Below are 16,165 nucleotides of genomic sequence, written 5' to 3' on the forward strand. Positions count from 1 at the left end.
TATTTATTTCTTTTTAGAAATACTGTGTTTTGTATTCACATTTTATGTGGTAAATTAAATTCTGGTTAATATGTTTTTTTCTGGTGAATACTCCTCTAAAATTAATGTTTAAATATGATTTTTATTAGTAGTAGTACATTAAATTAAATAATATTTTTCTGTCACAGTTTCTTCAAGTTAAACCAAACTTTTATTTTGACCGGTTTCTGTGAAGACCTTTAAGTTTCTGTTTGTATATGATACTATGATAGTTTTTGACTCTCAGAGCAGTTCTAAAGATTATGTTTATGTGTTCATGTACTCGTATATTGAGACAGAGGCTGAAAACACGCATCTGCGCCATTCATTAACGCAGAGACACACAAAACATGCAGGTTTGTATTTAAATTGCATTTCTGTAGCCTAATAATCACAGACACTAATCCATATCGCATTTTAATTTAAGTGTACTTGCCTACTTTTGATTTATTCAACTTAAATTTGGCAAACTCGTGACATTCCACATTATATAGTAAATTACATTTTGATGACTGGATTCCGCGACTCTGTCAGCGTTTTCCACATTGCCCTGTTTTTCTGGAAACCAGGATATTTTTTTCATGATTTTCTGTTGGAATTTAAAAAGAACAGGATTTGTTTGAAATGGCAATATTTTTAACATTATAAATGCCTTTAGTATCACTTTTGATAAATTTAGTGCATGCTAAATAGTTTTTAGTGAATGCATGCTGTATGCACAGTTGCTTAGTGGGAATATTAGAGGGGTTTGTGCTGACCGTTTGTCTGACAGTCATGTATGTCTTAAATTCAAACAGACACATGCCGTCAGCGACAAATCCGCGGGCCGATCCAACTTTCTGATCACCGAACAACTCGGAGCAAATCCCTGGGGATGATTCCAAAAACCATTAAAGCTCTGCGGTCAGCCAGTACTGGAGACATACAGCGCAGTCACACGACGCATGTAGACACCGCCGTATCCCTCTCCTCAAACTCCTCCCTCCGTCCCCCAGAAATGCAGCATTCCTGTTTCTTATTGCCATACATATGGACTCCATCTGCTTAGGCCTGCCAGAATTCAGCATGTGTGATTTAACCTATTACAAAACTCTCTCAAACTATTGTTTTTCAGTTGTCCGCTATATGGTTAAACAGATTCGGAGGTGTTTATTGCACAAGTCTCTTGTGTGTCACTGAAATACCATCTTGCACAAGAAATATTGGATATTATTTTACTTATGTGTGGGTTTAACCTAGCATAGGGTTAGTAAAGGAGTTGACCAAGCACATAGCTGCGTGAGTGTAATAGGTATTGTGGGTGTAGGTTTACGTGGTGTGGCTTGAATCACTTTCTAGCATGCTGGCACTGCACTGTGAGAAATCCAGGGAGTTGTTTTTCCACATTTGTACTTGGAGAGAGAAAGAAAATGTGTGTGTATGTGTTTTCATCTGCATTCTCAGGCTAAGAGAACTTCACAGGCCTTTAAAATAGATTTAAATACAGACTCTAAGATCCAGTGAGGTCAGCGGCGTATCCACACTCGTCACGCGTACATGGGAAAGCTGGGAAAACTCCGGTATGTCCCAACGCTTCCTTCCCATTGACTGTCCAAGCATACAGCGCTGTGCTAGATCTTCTAATGTCCTCCTGTCAGGCTGTCAAAGCGCTTTTGGTCGACTGGTCCACTGTGAAGCTTGAGATAAGTGCTGTAATGAAATTCTGGCACCCTTGAGGTGAAATGCAAATGATTTTATAGAGCCTCCTGTCTGAGCCAACCTGTGGATGCTGTGTTTTTCCAAACCGAAGCCTTTGGTTTTGGCTAAAAGGGGTGTGTTGTATGTTGCCAATGTGAATTCATTGGGTTTTGACATTGTTACAGGGCATTGACGCCTGCACACCCACAATTCTCAGCTGGTTTAAACCTGGCTGACGCCTTTATTATTCGCTCTCTCTTGTTTATTGGCTGGAAAACAGCATGTATTGAAATCTGCTGGTCTAGGTTTGCTTGAATAACCGTTGTTAATTACTTATTGAATATACAGATCTACAGAAAGCAACCTCAGATATACATCTGTAGGATTTAAAAACTTACACCACACATAAAATGTACAGTTGATGTCAAAAGTTTACATATACCTTGCAGAATCTGTTAATTATTTTATAAAAATGCATGTTGTTTTTTATTTAGTACGGACCAGATATTTTACATAAAAGATGTTTACATATAGTCCACAAGAGAAAATAATAGTTGAATTTATAAAAATGATCTGTTTAAAAGTTTACATACAATTCTTAATACTGTGTTGTGACATGAATGATCCACAGCTGTTTTTTTATCTTCGTTTGTTTAGGGGTAGTTGTTCATGAGTCCCTTGTTGTTCCTGAACAGTTAAACTGCCTGCTGTTCTTCAGAAAAATCCTTGAGGTCCCACAAATTCTTAGTTTTTTCAGTATTTTTGTGTATTTGGACCCTTTCCAACAATGACTGTATGATTTTGAGATCCATCTCTTCACACTGAGGACAACTGAGGGACTCATATGCAACTATTACAGATGGTTCAAACGCTCATACTCCAGAAGGAAAAACAATGCATTAAGAGCCAGGGTTGTAAACTTTTGAATAGAATGAAGATGTGTACATTTTTCTTATTTTGCCTAAATATCATGTTTTTTTTTTTCATTTAGTACTGTCCTTCAGAAGCTACAGAAAATCATACTTGTGTCCTAGAAGACAAAATAAGTAAAATTTACCCGGATCTTCAAATTCAAAAAGTTTTCACCCCTCGGCTCTCAATGCACACTTTGCAGATTCTGCAAGGTGTATGTAAACTAGGGATGCACCGATATGAACATTTTGGCCGATATCGATATCCGATATTAACTTTTCTGTTATGGCCGATGACCGATATTTACCGATATCGATATGTGTTTTTAAAAAATGTTTCTGAGATGATAAAAGTTTGTACACACTTAATTTCTTCCTTTATTTTCAGAATGTATTTTATTTCCAAATAACAAGGTTACAGGGCTACCATAAAACATAAGTAACCAACTTTTACCACTTATCAAGCAGGCCAGTATTCATGGCAACATGTTTTCAGCTCTGTGCACTCCAGTTAAACTCAAATTTGAGAAAAAGGCTAAATCAAAATATCCAACACATATCCTGACTGTTCGTGCACATTTTTATGTAAATGTAAATGTCCAAACCCTGAAACAAGGTTTCTACCAAGCAAACATAAAAAAACAAGTCATTTTTAAGACCCATCTATAAAAATGTACAAACAAAAATGAGAACTGTGACATCACCGTAATTCAAAAGACATGGTACGATATCGAACCGATGCCGATAGGTTAAAAAATGACGAACATCGGCCGATATCGATATTTATGCCGATATATCGAGCATCCCTAATGTAAACTTTTGACTTTAACTGTAAATATGTAGCACTGGAACACTTACACCATTTTTATTTAATTTTATTGCTGTTAAAGAATTAATTCACTTCAAGAATAAAAATGTATTCTGTCAAAAATAAATTAAGAATCCAGGATTTTTCTCCATATAGTGGACTTCAGGGGGAGCCAAGGTATCAACCCTTCCTCAGTACCATGTGCATTAAGGGTTAATACCTGAAAACTTTTTGCACTTTTGCACACTTTGCACTTTTTTGCATGCTGTGATCTCTCAATAATAAATGAAATAAGCCTTTTGGCTGTATATGGATGAGTGCGAATCTTCTACATCTTTGTATTGTTATATTTTTGGATCTACGCACCTTATGTTTTTCATCTACTGGATTGTTGGTCGAGTGTTTGGCGCTACAACCTTTTCTATTTGTGGATTATATTTTTTAACCACAAATGCTTGTCTACGCATATTATGTGAGCACGTTGAAAAGGTCACCAAGGTCAATCCGGTTCAGAAAGGTAGGGTAGGCCGTATGTCCATCTTATTTTCTCCTCCAACTTCAAAATCGTCTGACATCGTAGTTTTACCTTTTTTTGTAAAGGGCATTTGACTTTCTTTGCAATTTCGCTTTGTAAACACTGGGTAGGTACTTCCGTTGAGCATTTGTGGTTAAAAAGTATATACATTTTTTATTTATTTATTTATTTTTTTTAGAAAATTATTGCTTATTACATTAGATAAGACCCTTATTTCTCGGCTGGGGTTGTGTAGAGCCTTTTGAAGCTGCATTAAAATAGCAATTTGGAAGTTCAACCTGCTGATCCCCATTAAAGTCCACTATATGGAGAAAAATCCTGGAATGTAATCCTCAAAAACCAGAATTTCTTTTCGACTTAAACCCTCTGCAATTTGAGGTCAGCCAAAAAGCTTTATTAAAAACAAACTACATCACAAAGTTATGACTTATCACTCTATCATAATAACAACACACTCCAGTTGTAATGTGGGCTCTAAACCACATCCCCAGATCAAGGAGGTCTGTGTCTTCTAGGTCAAAAGTCTCAAAAGAATCCAGTGATGTCCAGCAGTCAGAATAGAGAAAATACATGTCGTAAGTTGGAAAGAAACACTGGAGGCTCTATTTTTCTCAGTCTTACTTATGTCATCATAAACCGAGTTCCTTGAGAATAGAGACTTTGCGGTACGGGTATCGCTTTGGACACACTTTTAATGGTTTTCAAACCCACAGGCCTTTTGGATAGCGAGCTGGAGTGAGCGAGGTCTTAATCTGCAGTGGCATCAGTGGCAGATACTGCACACTTGAAGAAGACGAATAAGGAGCTTGAGGGAAAAACTTTTCACTTCATGACCTGGCATCATGATCATTTATTTATTATTATGCAGCATTATGCAAATGCTTTTTCACACTGGTCGCCATAAATCATTACAGCCATGAGTGAGGTAGTGGAAGCGCTGTATGACTGACAGTATGGTTTCAAGCTTAAGGCTTTTTTTTCTTGCACCCTGATGCTTTGCTTGATCTGGTAGATCAGCTCTTTATAAAATAAACATTTCATCTTTAATACGCACCAAATACTGATTTTCGTTTTTTCAGTCGGTTCCTTTTCAATAATTTAACTGCAAGTAATTATTTTGATGCCATTACCTGACCTCTGAATAACCTGAAAAATATTAATAGTAAAATATTAATATTATTATTCTGCAAGGTTCTATTCAATTATTTATTGAATAAACTGACTCAGGGATCTACAAAGAGCAACCTTAGATGCTATAAACATGTATAAGCTTACACGACACATAAAATTCATATATGAATTGTTGCAGATTATTGTACTATTTTTTTTTTGTTAGTTTGTTTTACTTTTAACATTTAACAACCATCAATTGACAGTATTAATTTTAAATAATATGCACTACTGTTCAAAAGTTTAGGATCAGTAAGATTTAAAAAATAAATAAATAATACTTTCATTCAGCAAGTATGCATGAAATTAATCAACAGTCACAGTAAAGACATTAATAGTGTTATATTTATATTTTAAATTAATGCTGTAACCTTTTATTAATCAAAGAATCCCAGTTTCCACAAAAATATTATGCAGCACAACTGTTTTCAACATTGATGATAGTAAGACATTTTTGAGCACTAAATTAGCATGAATGTGATACTAAAGACTTGACTAATGGACGTGTAAATCCTAAATTATATTTTTTAAATATATTAAAAAAGAAAACAAAATTTCAACATTGGTCAGCATAAGAAACACTACCAGTCAAAAGTTTTTGAACAGTAAGATTTTTAATGTTTTTCTTTTTTTAAAGAAGTGTCTTCTGCTCACCAAACCTGCATTTATTTGATCCAAAGTACAGCAAAAGCTGTAAAATTGTTATTATTATTATCATCAATATTTAACAGTTAAGTATATTTTTTTTAGGATTCTTTGATGCATTTATTTGAAAATATCTAGAAATAATAGAAATTAACAATTTTATTTAGCAAGCATGCTTTAAATCAATCAAAATTGATGATAAAGACATTTTTAATGTTACAAAAGATTTCTATTTCAGATAAATGCTATTCTTCTGCACTTTTTTTTATCAACGAAACCTGGAAAAATTCTACTCAGCTGTTTTCAACATATTTTTTTTCTTGAGCAGCAAATCAGAATATTAGAATTATTTCTGAAGGATCGTGTGACTGGAGTAATTATGCAAAAAATTCAGCTTCGGAATCACAGGAATAATTTACATTTTAAAATTAATTTAAATAGAAAACAGTTATTTTAATTAGTAAAAATATTTCACATTTTTACTGTAGTGTACTTCTTTCAAAAACAACAACCTTGTTTTATTTTCTAATATTTAGCAAGGCTATTGTTGTGAAATATTTAGCTTGTGCTATTTTTCTTTAAAATAAATGATGCACGTCTCCTTATTTTTGTTATCTAATGCATTGACCTTCAAAAATAATTAAACATATTTTTCTGGAATAGGCCAACTGTAAAAACCTGCTATAAAATGTTTTTGAGCACAATTTCCTTTTGAAGCATAATCAAGGATTTGGAGGAAGCCAGGCTTTTAAAGTTATTTAACGTGTGTGTGTGTGTGTGTGTGTGTGTGTGTGTGTGTGTGTGTGTGTGTGTGTGTGTGTGTGTGTGTGTGTGTGTGTGTGTGTGTGTGTGCATTTCACTACGTGTGAAGTCTTTATATCCTACTGTAATTTGAAAAGTTTACCCTGACCGATGTTTGAGGAAGTGGAGCTGAAAGGAAAGCAAGCAAGATGCTAGTCTTACCACCCGTTGCTTTAAGTGTTTCAGGCTGGCTGTGCATGAGCCTGGCACACTCATCTGTCACGGAGACCCGCTGAGAGTTTTAATAAGAGCTGTGGACTCGAGAGATTGTAGGGAACAAGGGGGAATTTTGCTCCGCTCTAGGATCTTATACACCTGTCAGTCATTTGAGGGAAGTGGAGAGCAAGATCCTATCTGCAGGGCTGCGAATTAGTTTGTATTAATGCACAAATACAATAGTGGAGCACTAGGCCCAGGACAGTGAGGTGTGGTCTTGCATTGCTAAACACCTGTACTTCCTCCCATGCCGCAGGCAAGTAACCATCACTCCACCCCAGCCTTGTCTCCATGGCAACCTAGTTCAAATTCTATCAGGATGCGCCTTATTTTTTATTCCTCCTTGAAGCAAAACACTTACTGTAAGATGGACTGCATGATCTGTATAACAGGTTGCATATTTTTAATAATAATAACATGTCTTGGAAAACCTATGATGACTTTGTCATTACATTATGATAAGCAAGCATACGTATCTTCCCGGCTGAAGGAGATTAAGGATTTACATCATTCCCGCTCTCCGGCAGGCCCCTAAAATTACATTAGCCACACAAGAGTAAATGAGACGGTTCAAACGAAAGCCCCTCTGTCAACAAAATAGAGCCATTTGTTTCCGCCACATCATAATTTAACACGCCGTCGGCTCCAGGAGTGTTCGGCAACAATAGGACTGATGGAAACACAAGGATGAGAGCGAATCCAATTTTCGAGAAGCCCAACCATCCTGGTAAAAACAATAACCACTTTGATTCAGACACTAACAGAGCCTCACCTCGGTGGTTCGGCTGTGAGCTGGGATGAAAAGCTTTGTGATGGTGCGGTAGTGCTGAACAAGCGAGCTTTCAATCTGAGGTTGATTTCAGGGAAACTGTGTTATTTGGTACCTTTGGAATCCTTACAGTTGTCGTCATTGAAATATTTGCATTAGGTTATATGCGTGTAGACCATTCTGTGTTCCACAAATAGAGGTCGGCAGTTCTTTACAGTAATTGCTGGTTGTCCAGAAAGGTGATACGCCTCCCTTTCTCCTTGTGAGCAGACAAAACAAGAGGCCGGCCAAGTTTCTCACCTGTTACCATCTGAAAGGGAGTCCTGGGGGAACTGTTATACAGCTTGCCAGCTTATTATTCTAATTAAAAGATAGTCCATCCAAAATTGTTCTAAACCTTTATAACTTTCCTTGTTCTTTGGAACATAGAAGAAAATATTTTGATAAATGTTGGTGACCAAACCGTTTCGGGTTCTTAATGACTTTTTATGGACTGAAAATCAATGAAAGTCAATGGGGACCAAACTGTGTTTACCAATATTCAGCATCTTTAGTCACTAGTATTCCTAAAAATATCTTCATTTATGTTCCACAAATATGGGTTTGGAAGGGTGAGTAAATTATGAGTGTTTACTAGGGCTGTCGCATACTAGTTGACTAACTGTTAGTCGACGAGAAGAGGCTTGGTGGACCAAAATTGTATTAGTCGGTTAATCGCAGAAAAAAAATCCACAGGAAGTGGCAAAGTCACGCCGTCTGTGACGGACAGATCATTCATGACTGGTCCAAACGCTTGCCTATCATTCATCAACCTCAAATATGCCTATTCATCTGAAAGATGTATGTAGTAGCAACTTTATAAGGCAGTTCAATCTAATGTTAACCTAGAATGTGAGCTATTCAAGTTTTTTTGTGGAGTGTGGAAGTTGAATAGTAGCACGCCGGTGCGGTCACTTGCTTGTAAAATACTCCGTCATTTTTGCTCATACAGATAAAAGTAATACATGTTTAGAATCTGTAAAGACTCTTGAATAACAACGAAACGTTGTGCTTTTGTAAAATAATTCAAGCAAACTGGATGCACTTTCTGCCATATCAGTCTCTGTGAGATGGAGCGCAAAACTTTGAAACACTGTGTATACTTGCCTTACAGACATGAAAAAATATATCTATACAGAGTGAAATGTCTGCTTTTAAATGAACCAATTCAAATACAAGAAAATATGTCTTTTTGTGAGCAGACAAAACAAGCGGCCGGCCAAGTTTCTCACCTGTTACTGTTCTTTGGAACATAGAAGAAAATATTTTGATAAATTTTGGTGACCAAACAGTTTAGGTTCTTATTGACTTTTTATGGACTGAAAAAACAATGAAAGTCAATGGGGACCAAAATGTGTTTACCAATATTCAGCATTTTTAGTCACTAGTATTCCTAAAAATATCTTAATTTATGTGCCACAAATATGGGTTTGGAAGGGTGAGTAAATTATGAGTGTTTACTTAGGCTGTCCCATAATAGTTGACTAACCGTTAGTCGACGAGAAGAGGCTTGGTCGACCAAATTGTCGAAATCTCTGTGAGATTGAGTGCAAAACTTTGAAACACTGTGTATACTTGCCTTACAGACATGAAAAATATATCTATACAGAGTGAAATGTCTACTTTTAAATGAACCAATTCAAATAGAAGGTGTCCAGAATATAAATAAAAAGATCACAATAATCCACAAGTACCCACACAACTCCAGTCCATCAGTTAACATCTTGTGAAGCAAAAAGCTGCATGTTTGTATGAAACAAATCCACCATTAAGGCGTTTTTAAATTCTTGCCAAAATATGGGTCCATAATTCATAACGCTTCCTCCAGTAAAAAAGTCCATCCTCTGTTGTCCTCTTACATCAAAATCCCCTGCTTGTTTTTGCTTATAAACAGTGTTTGATCTGCATATTTCTTTTCTGATTCAAAACAATATTATGGATAGAGGACTTTAGCCTGAAGCAGTGGTTTGAAGTTTTTATGATTTTAGCTGGAAGCAACACCCCAGTGGTAGGGTGGGACAGAAGTCAGTGTAGTCCTTGTATTGAGCTGTTGAGCATGGTACTTACAACAGCAAGGTCATGGATTCTGTTCCTGAGGGTTGTGTCTTTGATATTATTATCATTATTATTATATAATTGTCCATAAAGGGACAGTTCACACCAAAAAAATTACAATTACCCATGATTTACTCACACTCAAGCCATAGGTGTATATGACTTTCTTCTTTCAGACAAATACAATCATAGTTATATTAAATAAAAAAGGTCCTGGCTCTTTCAAGCTTTATAATGGAAGTGAATGGGTGTTAAGATTTTTATGCCTAATAAAGTGCATCTATCCATCATAAAAAGTACTCCACACGGCTCCAGGGGGTTAATAAAGGCCTTCTGAAGTGAATCGAAGCATTTATGTGACTTAAAAAAGCATATTTAGAACTTCATGAACCATATTCTCTAGCTTCCGCTAAGTGTCGTATACCCGTTCACAAGAGAGTTACTGGAACTCTAAAGGTTTGAGTTTAACAGCTACAGTTAACAGTTTTTTTCTTGCTGTACATGAATTTCTCTTTTTGTTTAATTATTTTGTGCAGGAATCCTCAGTTTGCCGGACAGTTTGAGCCTGCATAGGAACCAGCAGCGCTCAAATAAAGCTGGAGACGCCTACAGTCAGTCCGAGCAGCGTACTATTGAGCAGTCCCTGCTGGCCACACGCGTGGGGAGCATCGCAGAGCTCAGTAAGTAACCAAACATCTATATTTCAACTTAAATCAAAGCTCTTTTGCACTGTATTCTTTGCCTACTAATCATTCCTTGATCAGAAAAGTGGGCACCACCATCATTCTTTGGTTTAATGCTTGTTTGCGTCTATGCAAACTCAGCTGTTTTAAGGATTTTGCTCTGTAGTAGTTCTGTCGGGTAATATCCAGCTCTGTTTGATTTGCATGTAGAGCACATTTTCACAGTATGGAACAGCTGCATGATGGTGCAGAGTGTTTAAAGATATACATTTCGATGCAAATTCATTTCGTTTGAAGTATTAGCCCCAGGTTGCAGTCATTTCACAGTGGTACAGTATGTGTTTACTAGAAGGAATCTATCTGCATTCAGGTCTTTCTCTCTTACCTCAAACAGGTCCTTAGCTCTTAACATCCCATACTGCACAATCTACTTTCATACAAGTGCTATACACTGTATTTGACTTTCCTAAGAATCGAATGCACTGCTTGTGATATATAATTTTTTAGAGTCAATGTTATCAGACCACTCAGTTAGACAGCATGCCGTTTATCCTATGTACATCTCCATCTGGTTTAACCATACATGCCATAATTAATACATCGTGTATTGTATTATTAATAATGAATAATAATCAACAAATATGTATAATAATTGATATTATTTATAATTTATTTAGATTTTGTTATATTTAGTATTTCGTACATACACATATATGTAATGGATATATTATTAATAATTAATACTAATCAACAAGTATGTAAAATAATTCATTTATAATTAGGCTATTTATTTAAAAAAATATTTTGTATTTGATACAAACACATCTATTGTGATCAACAATTAAGTAAAAGTATAATCAACATTATAATAATATTAATTATATTATTATTATTATTAATAATAATAATAATAATTACAATTATAAATTACGTAATTATTTTACATATTTGTGGATTATAATTATTATAATAATTATAATCAACAAATATGTAAAATAATTCATTTATAATTAGGCAATTTAATTTATAATTTTTTTGTTATAGTTTGATGTAACACATCTATTATGATCAACAATTAAGTAAAATTATATATATTATTATATAATAATTATTATTAATAATAATAACAGTTATTATTTACATAATAATTATTTAAAATATTTGTGGATTATAATTGTTATTAATAATAATTATAATCAACAAATATGTAAAATGATTAATTTATAATTAGGCAATTAAATGTATTATATTTTTGTTATTTTTAGAATTGTATACAAATACATATATCAGTTATAATCAACCATTTTAATTAAATTTATTTATGTAAAATTATATCAAACAACCTAATAATAATTATAATTATATAATAATTTGTATTAATAATAATAATTGTTATTGACATATTAATTATTTCACATAGTATACAGTTAAATTATGATAATTAACTTATAATTTATTTTTGATATATTTTGCATTTAAACAAACAAATAATATGTCTATAATAAATTAATAAAATCATTTATAATTGGGAATTTTTTAATTTATAGTATTTGTTATATTTTGTATTTTGCGCACGCACACACATACACACACACGTATATAGTATTATTAGTAAGTAATATAATTAATACTATTATATATTGTATTGTATTATTAATAATTAATATGGAAAAAATTATATAGTTTATTTATAATGACGAAATTAGTATATGTAAATATATGTGAAAATGTCACATATATTTTGTACATTTATTTTGTGTATATACACTACCGGTCAAAAGTTTGGGGTCAGTAAGAGCTGTAATGTTTTTAAAGAAAGTCTCTTATTCTCATCAGTGCTGCATTTATTTAATCAAAAATATAGGAAAAAAATGTAATATTGCGAAATGTTATTACAATATAAAATAATGGTTTCTATTGTAATATACTCTAAAATTTAATTTATTCCTGTGATGCAAAGCTGAATTTTCATCAGCCATTACTTCAGTCTTAAGTGTCACATGATCCTTCAGAAATCATTCTAATATGCTGATTTATTATTAGAATGATCTATATTGGATCTATATTGGATTATATATTGCCCTGCAAAGTATTTATTTAGAAATTGTGATATTTTTCAGGATTCTTTGATGAATAAAAAGCTCAAAAGAACAGCATTTATTCAAAATATAAATATTTTCTAACAATGTAAGTATTTGCTATCACTTTTTATCAATTTAACACACCCTTGGTGAATAAAAGTATTAATTTCTTTCAAAAAAAAAAAAAAAAAAAAAAAAAAAAGAAGAAGAAGAAAAATTTACTGACCTCAAACTTTTGTCTGGTAGTGTTTATGTGTGTAATATAATATTATATATTATATTTCAGTTTGTTTGTATACATTCTATTTTATTCTATTTTGTACCTTCTAATATTGTGTGTGTGTGTGTGTGTGTGTGTGTGTGTGTGTGTGTGTGTATATATATATATATATATATATATATATATATACATTTTCGTACTAAATTATGACAGATCTTCGTTTTTTGCATATTTTTGTCTTCCTTGTCTTTCTTGCATATTTATTTAGTTATAATTGTCTTTACTTTACTGCACAATGATGTGTAATGTGCATCCATCTGAAAACAAGATGCATGCTGAATGTCACGACAGCAACAACATTTGATTTATGCAGAACCAAAGCTTAAAATGTGCTTTTGTCTTAAATACAACTTTAACACTATTCTTTCGCTCCCTTGCAAGCGTTGGTGTTTGGTTCTGGAAATGCAAATCCAATTAGATGTAAAGCTCTTTTACTTAGGAGATTGGTCGTGTAATTTAATATATTGTACAGCAGAAAGCTTGTTCTATTCTTGAGAGCATCGATTTTAAACGCAATACTATATGTGCTGCAGTACAGACCTTGAAAGAGAAATCTCTGTAGCCACACGCCTGCCTTATATGAACTCGGCAACAACAAACACAAAAATTCAGATCAAATCCGACAAACAAGCGTAGCCCTGTTTAATATCTGAAAAGTAAATGGAAACTTCTCATAACACAGCCTGGAGAAGCAGATATGCGCAAAATGCTGCAGTTTGTTCGTGCACTTCTTCAAAACTTAAATATAAAATCTCCATTAGTACTTTTTTATAGACCCAGTATCCATGGAGATTTCCATAAAATGCTTCGTCTATTTGCAGCTCCTCTCTTCTGTCTGTCTCTCTCTTTCTCATGGATGTCCCCAGTGACCCTGCAGGGGAAGTTGAGGGCAGTTTGAACCTTGGCTAGGGACAGCGGTCCTCCCCTGATTTACACATTCAGTATTCCGCCTCCAGCAAGGGCAGGAACAGCAACTGTCACATAGAGGCTCGTTCTGCTTTTGGACAGTCACAACACAACACTCTCACTCAAAGGGCAGGGTTTATTTTAAGAGAAGGCTGAATTCGCAAAATGTACATCTAATTATACAGCTTTTTGTGAGATAAACGAGTTTTGTGTTTGTTGCTGATTTTTTATTTTTAAGCAGAGTTTGCATGCTTGAAAGCTTTAAAACTTGATGTGAACAAGAACCAGGGAATGTTTCATAATATATACACTCTTGGTGACAAGTTTGGAATAATTAAGGTTTTTTAATGTTTTGAAAGAAGATATAAACATTGTGTAATACCAGTTACCAAAAAAAATTGTTTTTTAAAGAAGTATCTTGTTCCAAGACTGCATTTAATTATTTCAAAATAGAGTTAAAACAATAATAATGTGAAATATTATTATATAATTTATAATAATTACAATAACAATAATTTAAGTTTAGAATAATTGAGGAATAATATTTTTTTATGTTTTTGAAAGAAGTTATAAACATTGTGTAATACACTACCAGTTACAAGTTTAGAAAAATTAAAAAAAAAAAGTTTTTTAAATAAGTATCTTATTCTCACCAAGACTGCATTTATTTATTTGAAAATTGAGTAAAAACAGTAATAATGTGAAATATTATTATATAATTTACAATAATTATAATAACAATAATTTACAATAATTTAAAATGTAATTTATTCCTGTGATGGCAAAGCTGAATTAAAAAAAAAAACTTCTGCTTAATATTTTTGTGAAAACCGTCATACTTTTTTTTCAGAAAGAACAGCATTTATTTATAACTGAAATCTTTTGCAACATTTTTATAATCTTTACTCTCACTTTTGATCAGTTTAATGCATCCTTATTAAATAAAACCATTAATTTTTCATTTTTAAATCTTACTAGCCCTGAACTTTTGTATATCACAGTTCCCACAAAATATCAGGCAGCAAAAATATTTATATTTATTATATTTATAATAATGACAAATGTTTCTTGACCACCGAATCAGCTTATTAGAATGATTTCTGATCATGTGACACTGAAAACTAAAATGACTGGTGAAAATTCAGCATAAAATCACGGGAATAATTTACTTTTTAAAATATATTAAAATTGAAAACAGTTCTCTTAAATTGCAATCATTTTTCACAATTTTTACTGTAATTTTCCTATTAATATTGCTTTTTTTCCCGTGTGTAATGAATTACACACATGCAAAGCAAAAAATAAAATAATGATTTTTTTTCCTGAACACCAAATCAACATAATATAAGGCATTATTAGAATGATTTCTGATCATATGACCCCGAAAACTGAAGTATTGGCTGTTGAAAATTCTGTTTAACATCACAGGAATAAATTATTATTTTTTTTATATATATTTAAATTAAAAATGGTTCTCTTAAATTGTAATACTTTAAGAGAAGTTTTCTTATTAATATACAGATATTTCATCAGATGAAGTCTTGTTGAGCATAAGATGCCTTTTTCAAAAACAAAAATCATAATTATTAAATCTTTTTGATTGCTAGTGTATTACATAATGCATATTTTTACAAGTGTTTTTCAAATACAGTGTTTGTACCAGGCTTTTGCAGTAGAATCAGGGTAAAGTTCAAATCTATATGTTATTAAATCGAAATGGAAGGCATTCAGACTCTCAAAGTCATTGCCTCTCAGCAAATCACTGTGCATCTGAAGCACATATGACCTTTTGTAAGCTTGTCACGCTCCTCTCACAGCCGTATATATCCAGAGGGAAGCCTGAAATCTACTATTCCATACGGTAATTATACTATAATATAATTACACTCATACAATCCCATAACAGCAGAGCATGGCGATATATTAAATCTTCCTATTACAGTACACAGGTTTTTATGAGTCACCCATGAGCAGGTTAACTACAAGACATCCCTCCCTTCAGAGCACTAAAAGGTCAAAAGGTCAACGCATTAGGAGCCTTTTTTGTCTCTTAGAATTCCATCATGTCTTTGAGTTCACAGATCTCGCTCCTTAATAATTCCCTCACTGGATTTGCCTGGAAGAATACATTTTCTGACTCTTTCAGGGGTCAATTTAACAGTAATGCATATTGAGTAGCTGTACAGAAAAGATAAGTGCTGGATATTTAAATTTAGTTTTCTATTATGTACAATAAACTCGAATAACTGAGGGACAAATAAAGTCCAGAGAGCTAAGCTCTATTGCACTTTATGGGTTTTCTCCTACACACTACATTTGTTTGTGTAATGGTTTGTTTGATCTAAATAAGACCAATTCTCTGCTTTCAGCATTTAAGTGTGTGCGTGCAGAAACTTTTCCTTGGGCTATGGCAGTTACTTAGCCATTAACAGCTAATTGGGAAACGTACATTTGTTGTTAGTCATTTTCGCATTAGTCTGCAGTGATTCTAAAAACAGCCCTAAAGGAGAATCGACTCTTATGCAGAATAAATAGCTGTTTAAGTGTCTTACATTAGGCTCTGTCTGAGTG

General features: G+C 33.3%; 1 protein-coding gene across 2 annotated transcripts in view; it reads left to right on the forward strand.

The window, feature by feature from the left end:
- btbd11b (BTB (POZ) domain containing 11b) overlaps positions 1 to 16,165 on the forward strand; it is a 120,257-nt gene that overhangs the window by 73,573 nt on the left and 30,519 nt on the right. For both annotated transcript variants that reach the window (XM_073850738.1, XM_073850739.1), the window contains exon 2: positions 10,181 to 10,324. In XM_073850738.1, the coding sequence (XP_073706839.1) occupies positions 10,181 to 10,324 (144 nt within the window). The remainder of the gene's footprint in view (positions 1 to 10,180; positions 10,325 to 16,165) is intronic.

This window comes from Garra rufa, chromosome 11 (genome assembly GCF_049309525.1).
Source record: "Garra rufa chromosome 11, GarRuf1.0, whole genome shotgun sequence".
NCBI lineage: Eukaryota > Metazoa > Chordata > Actinopteri > Cypriniformes > Cyprinidae > Garra > Garra rufa.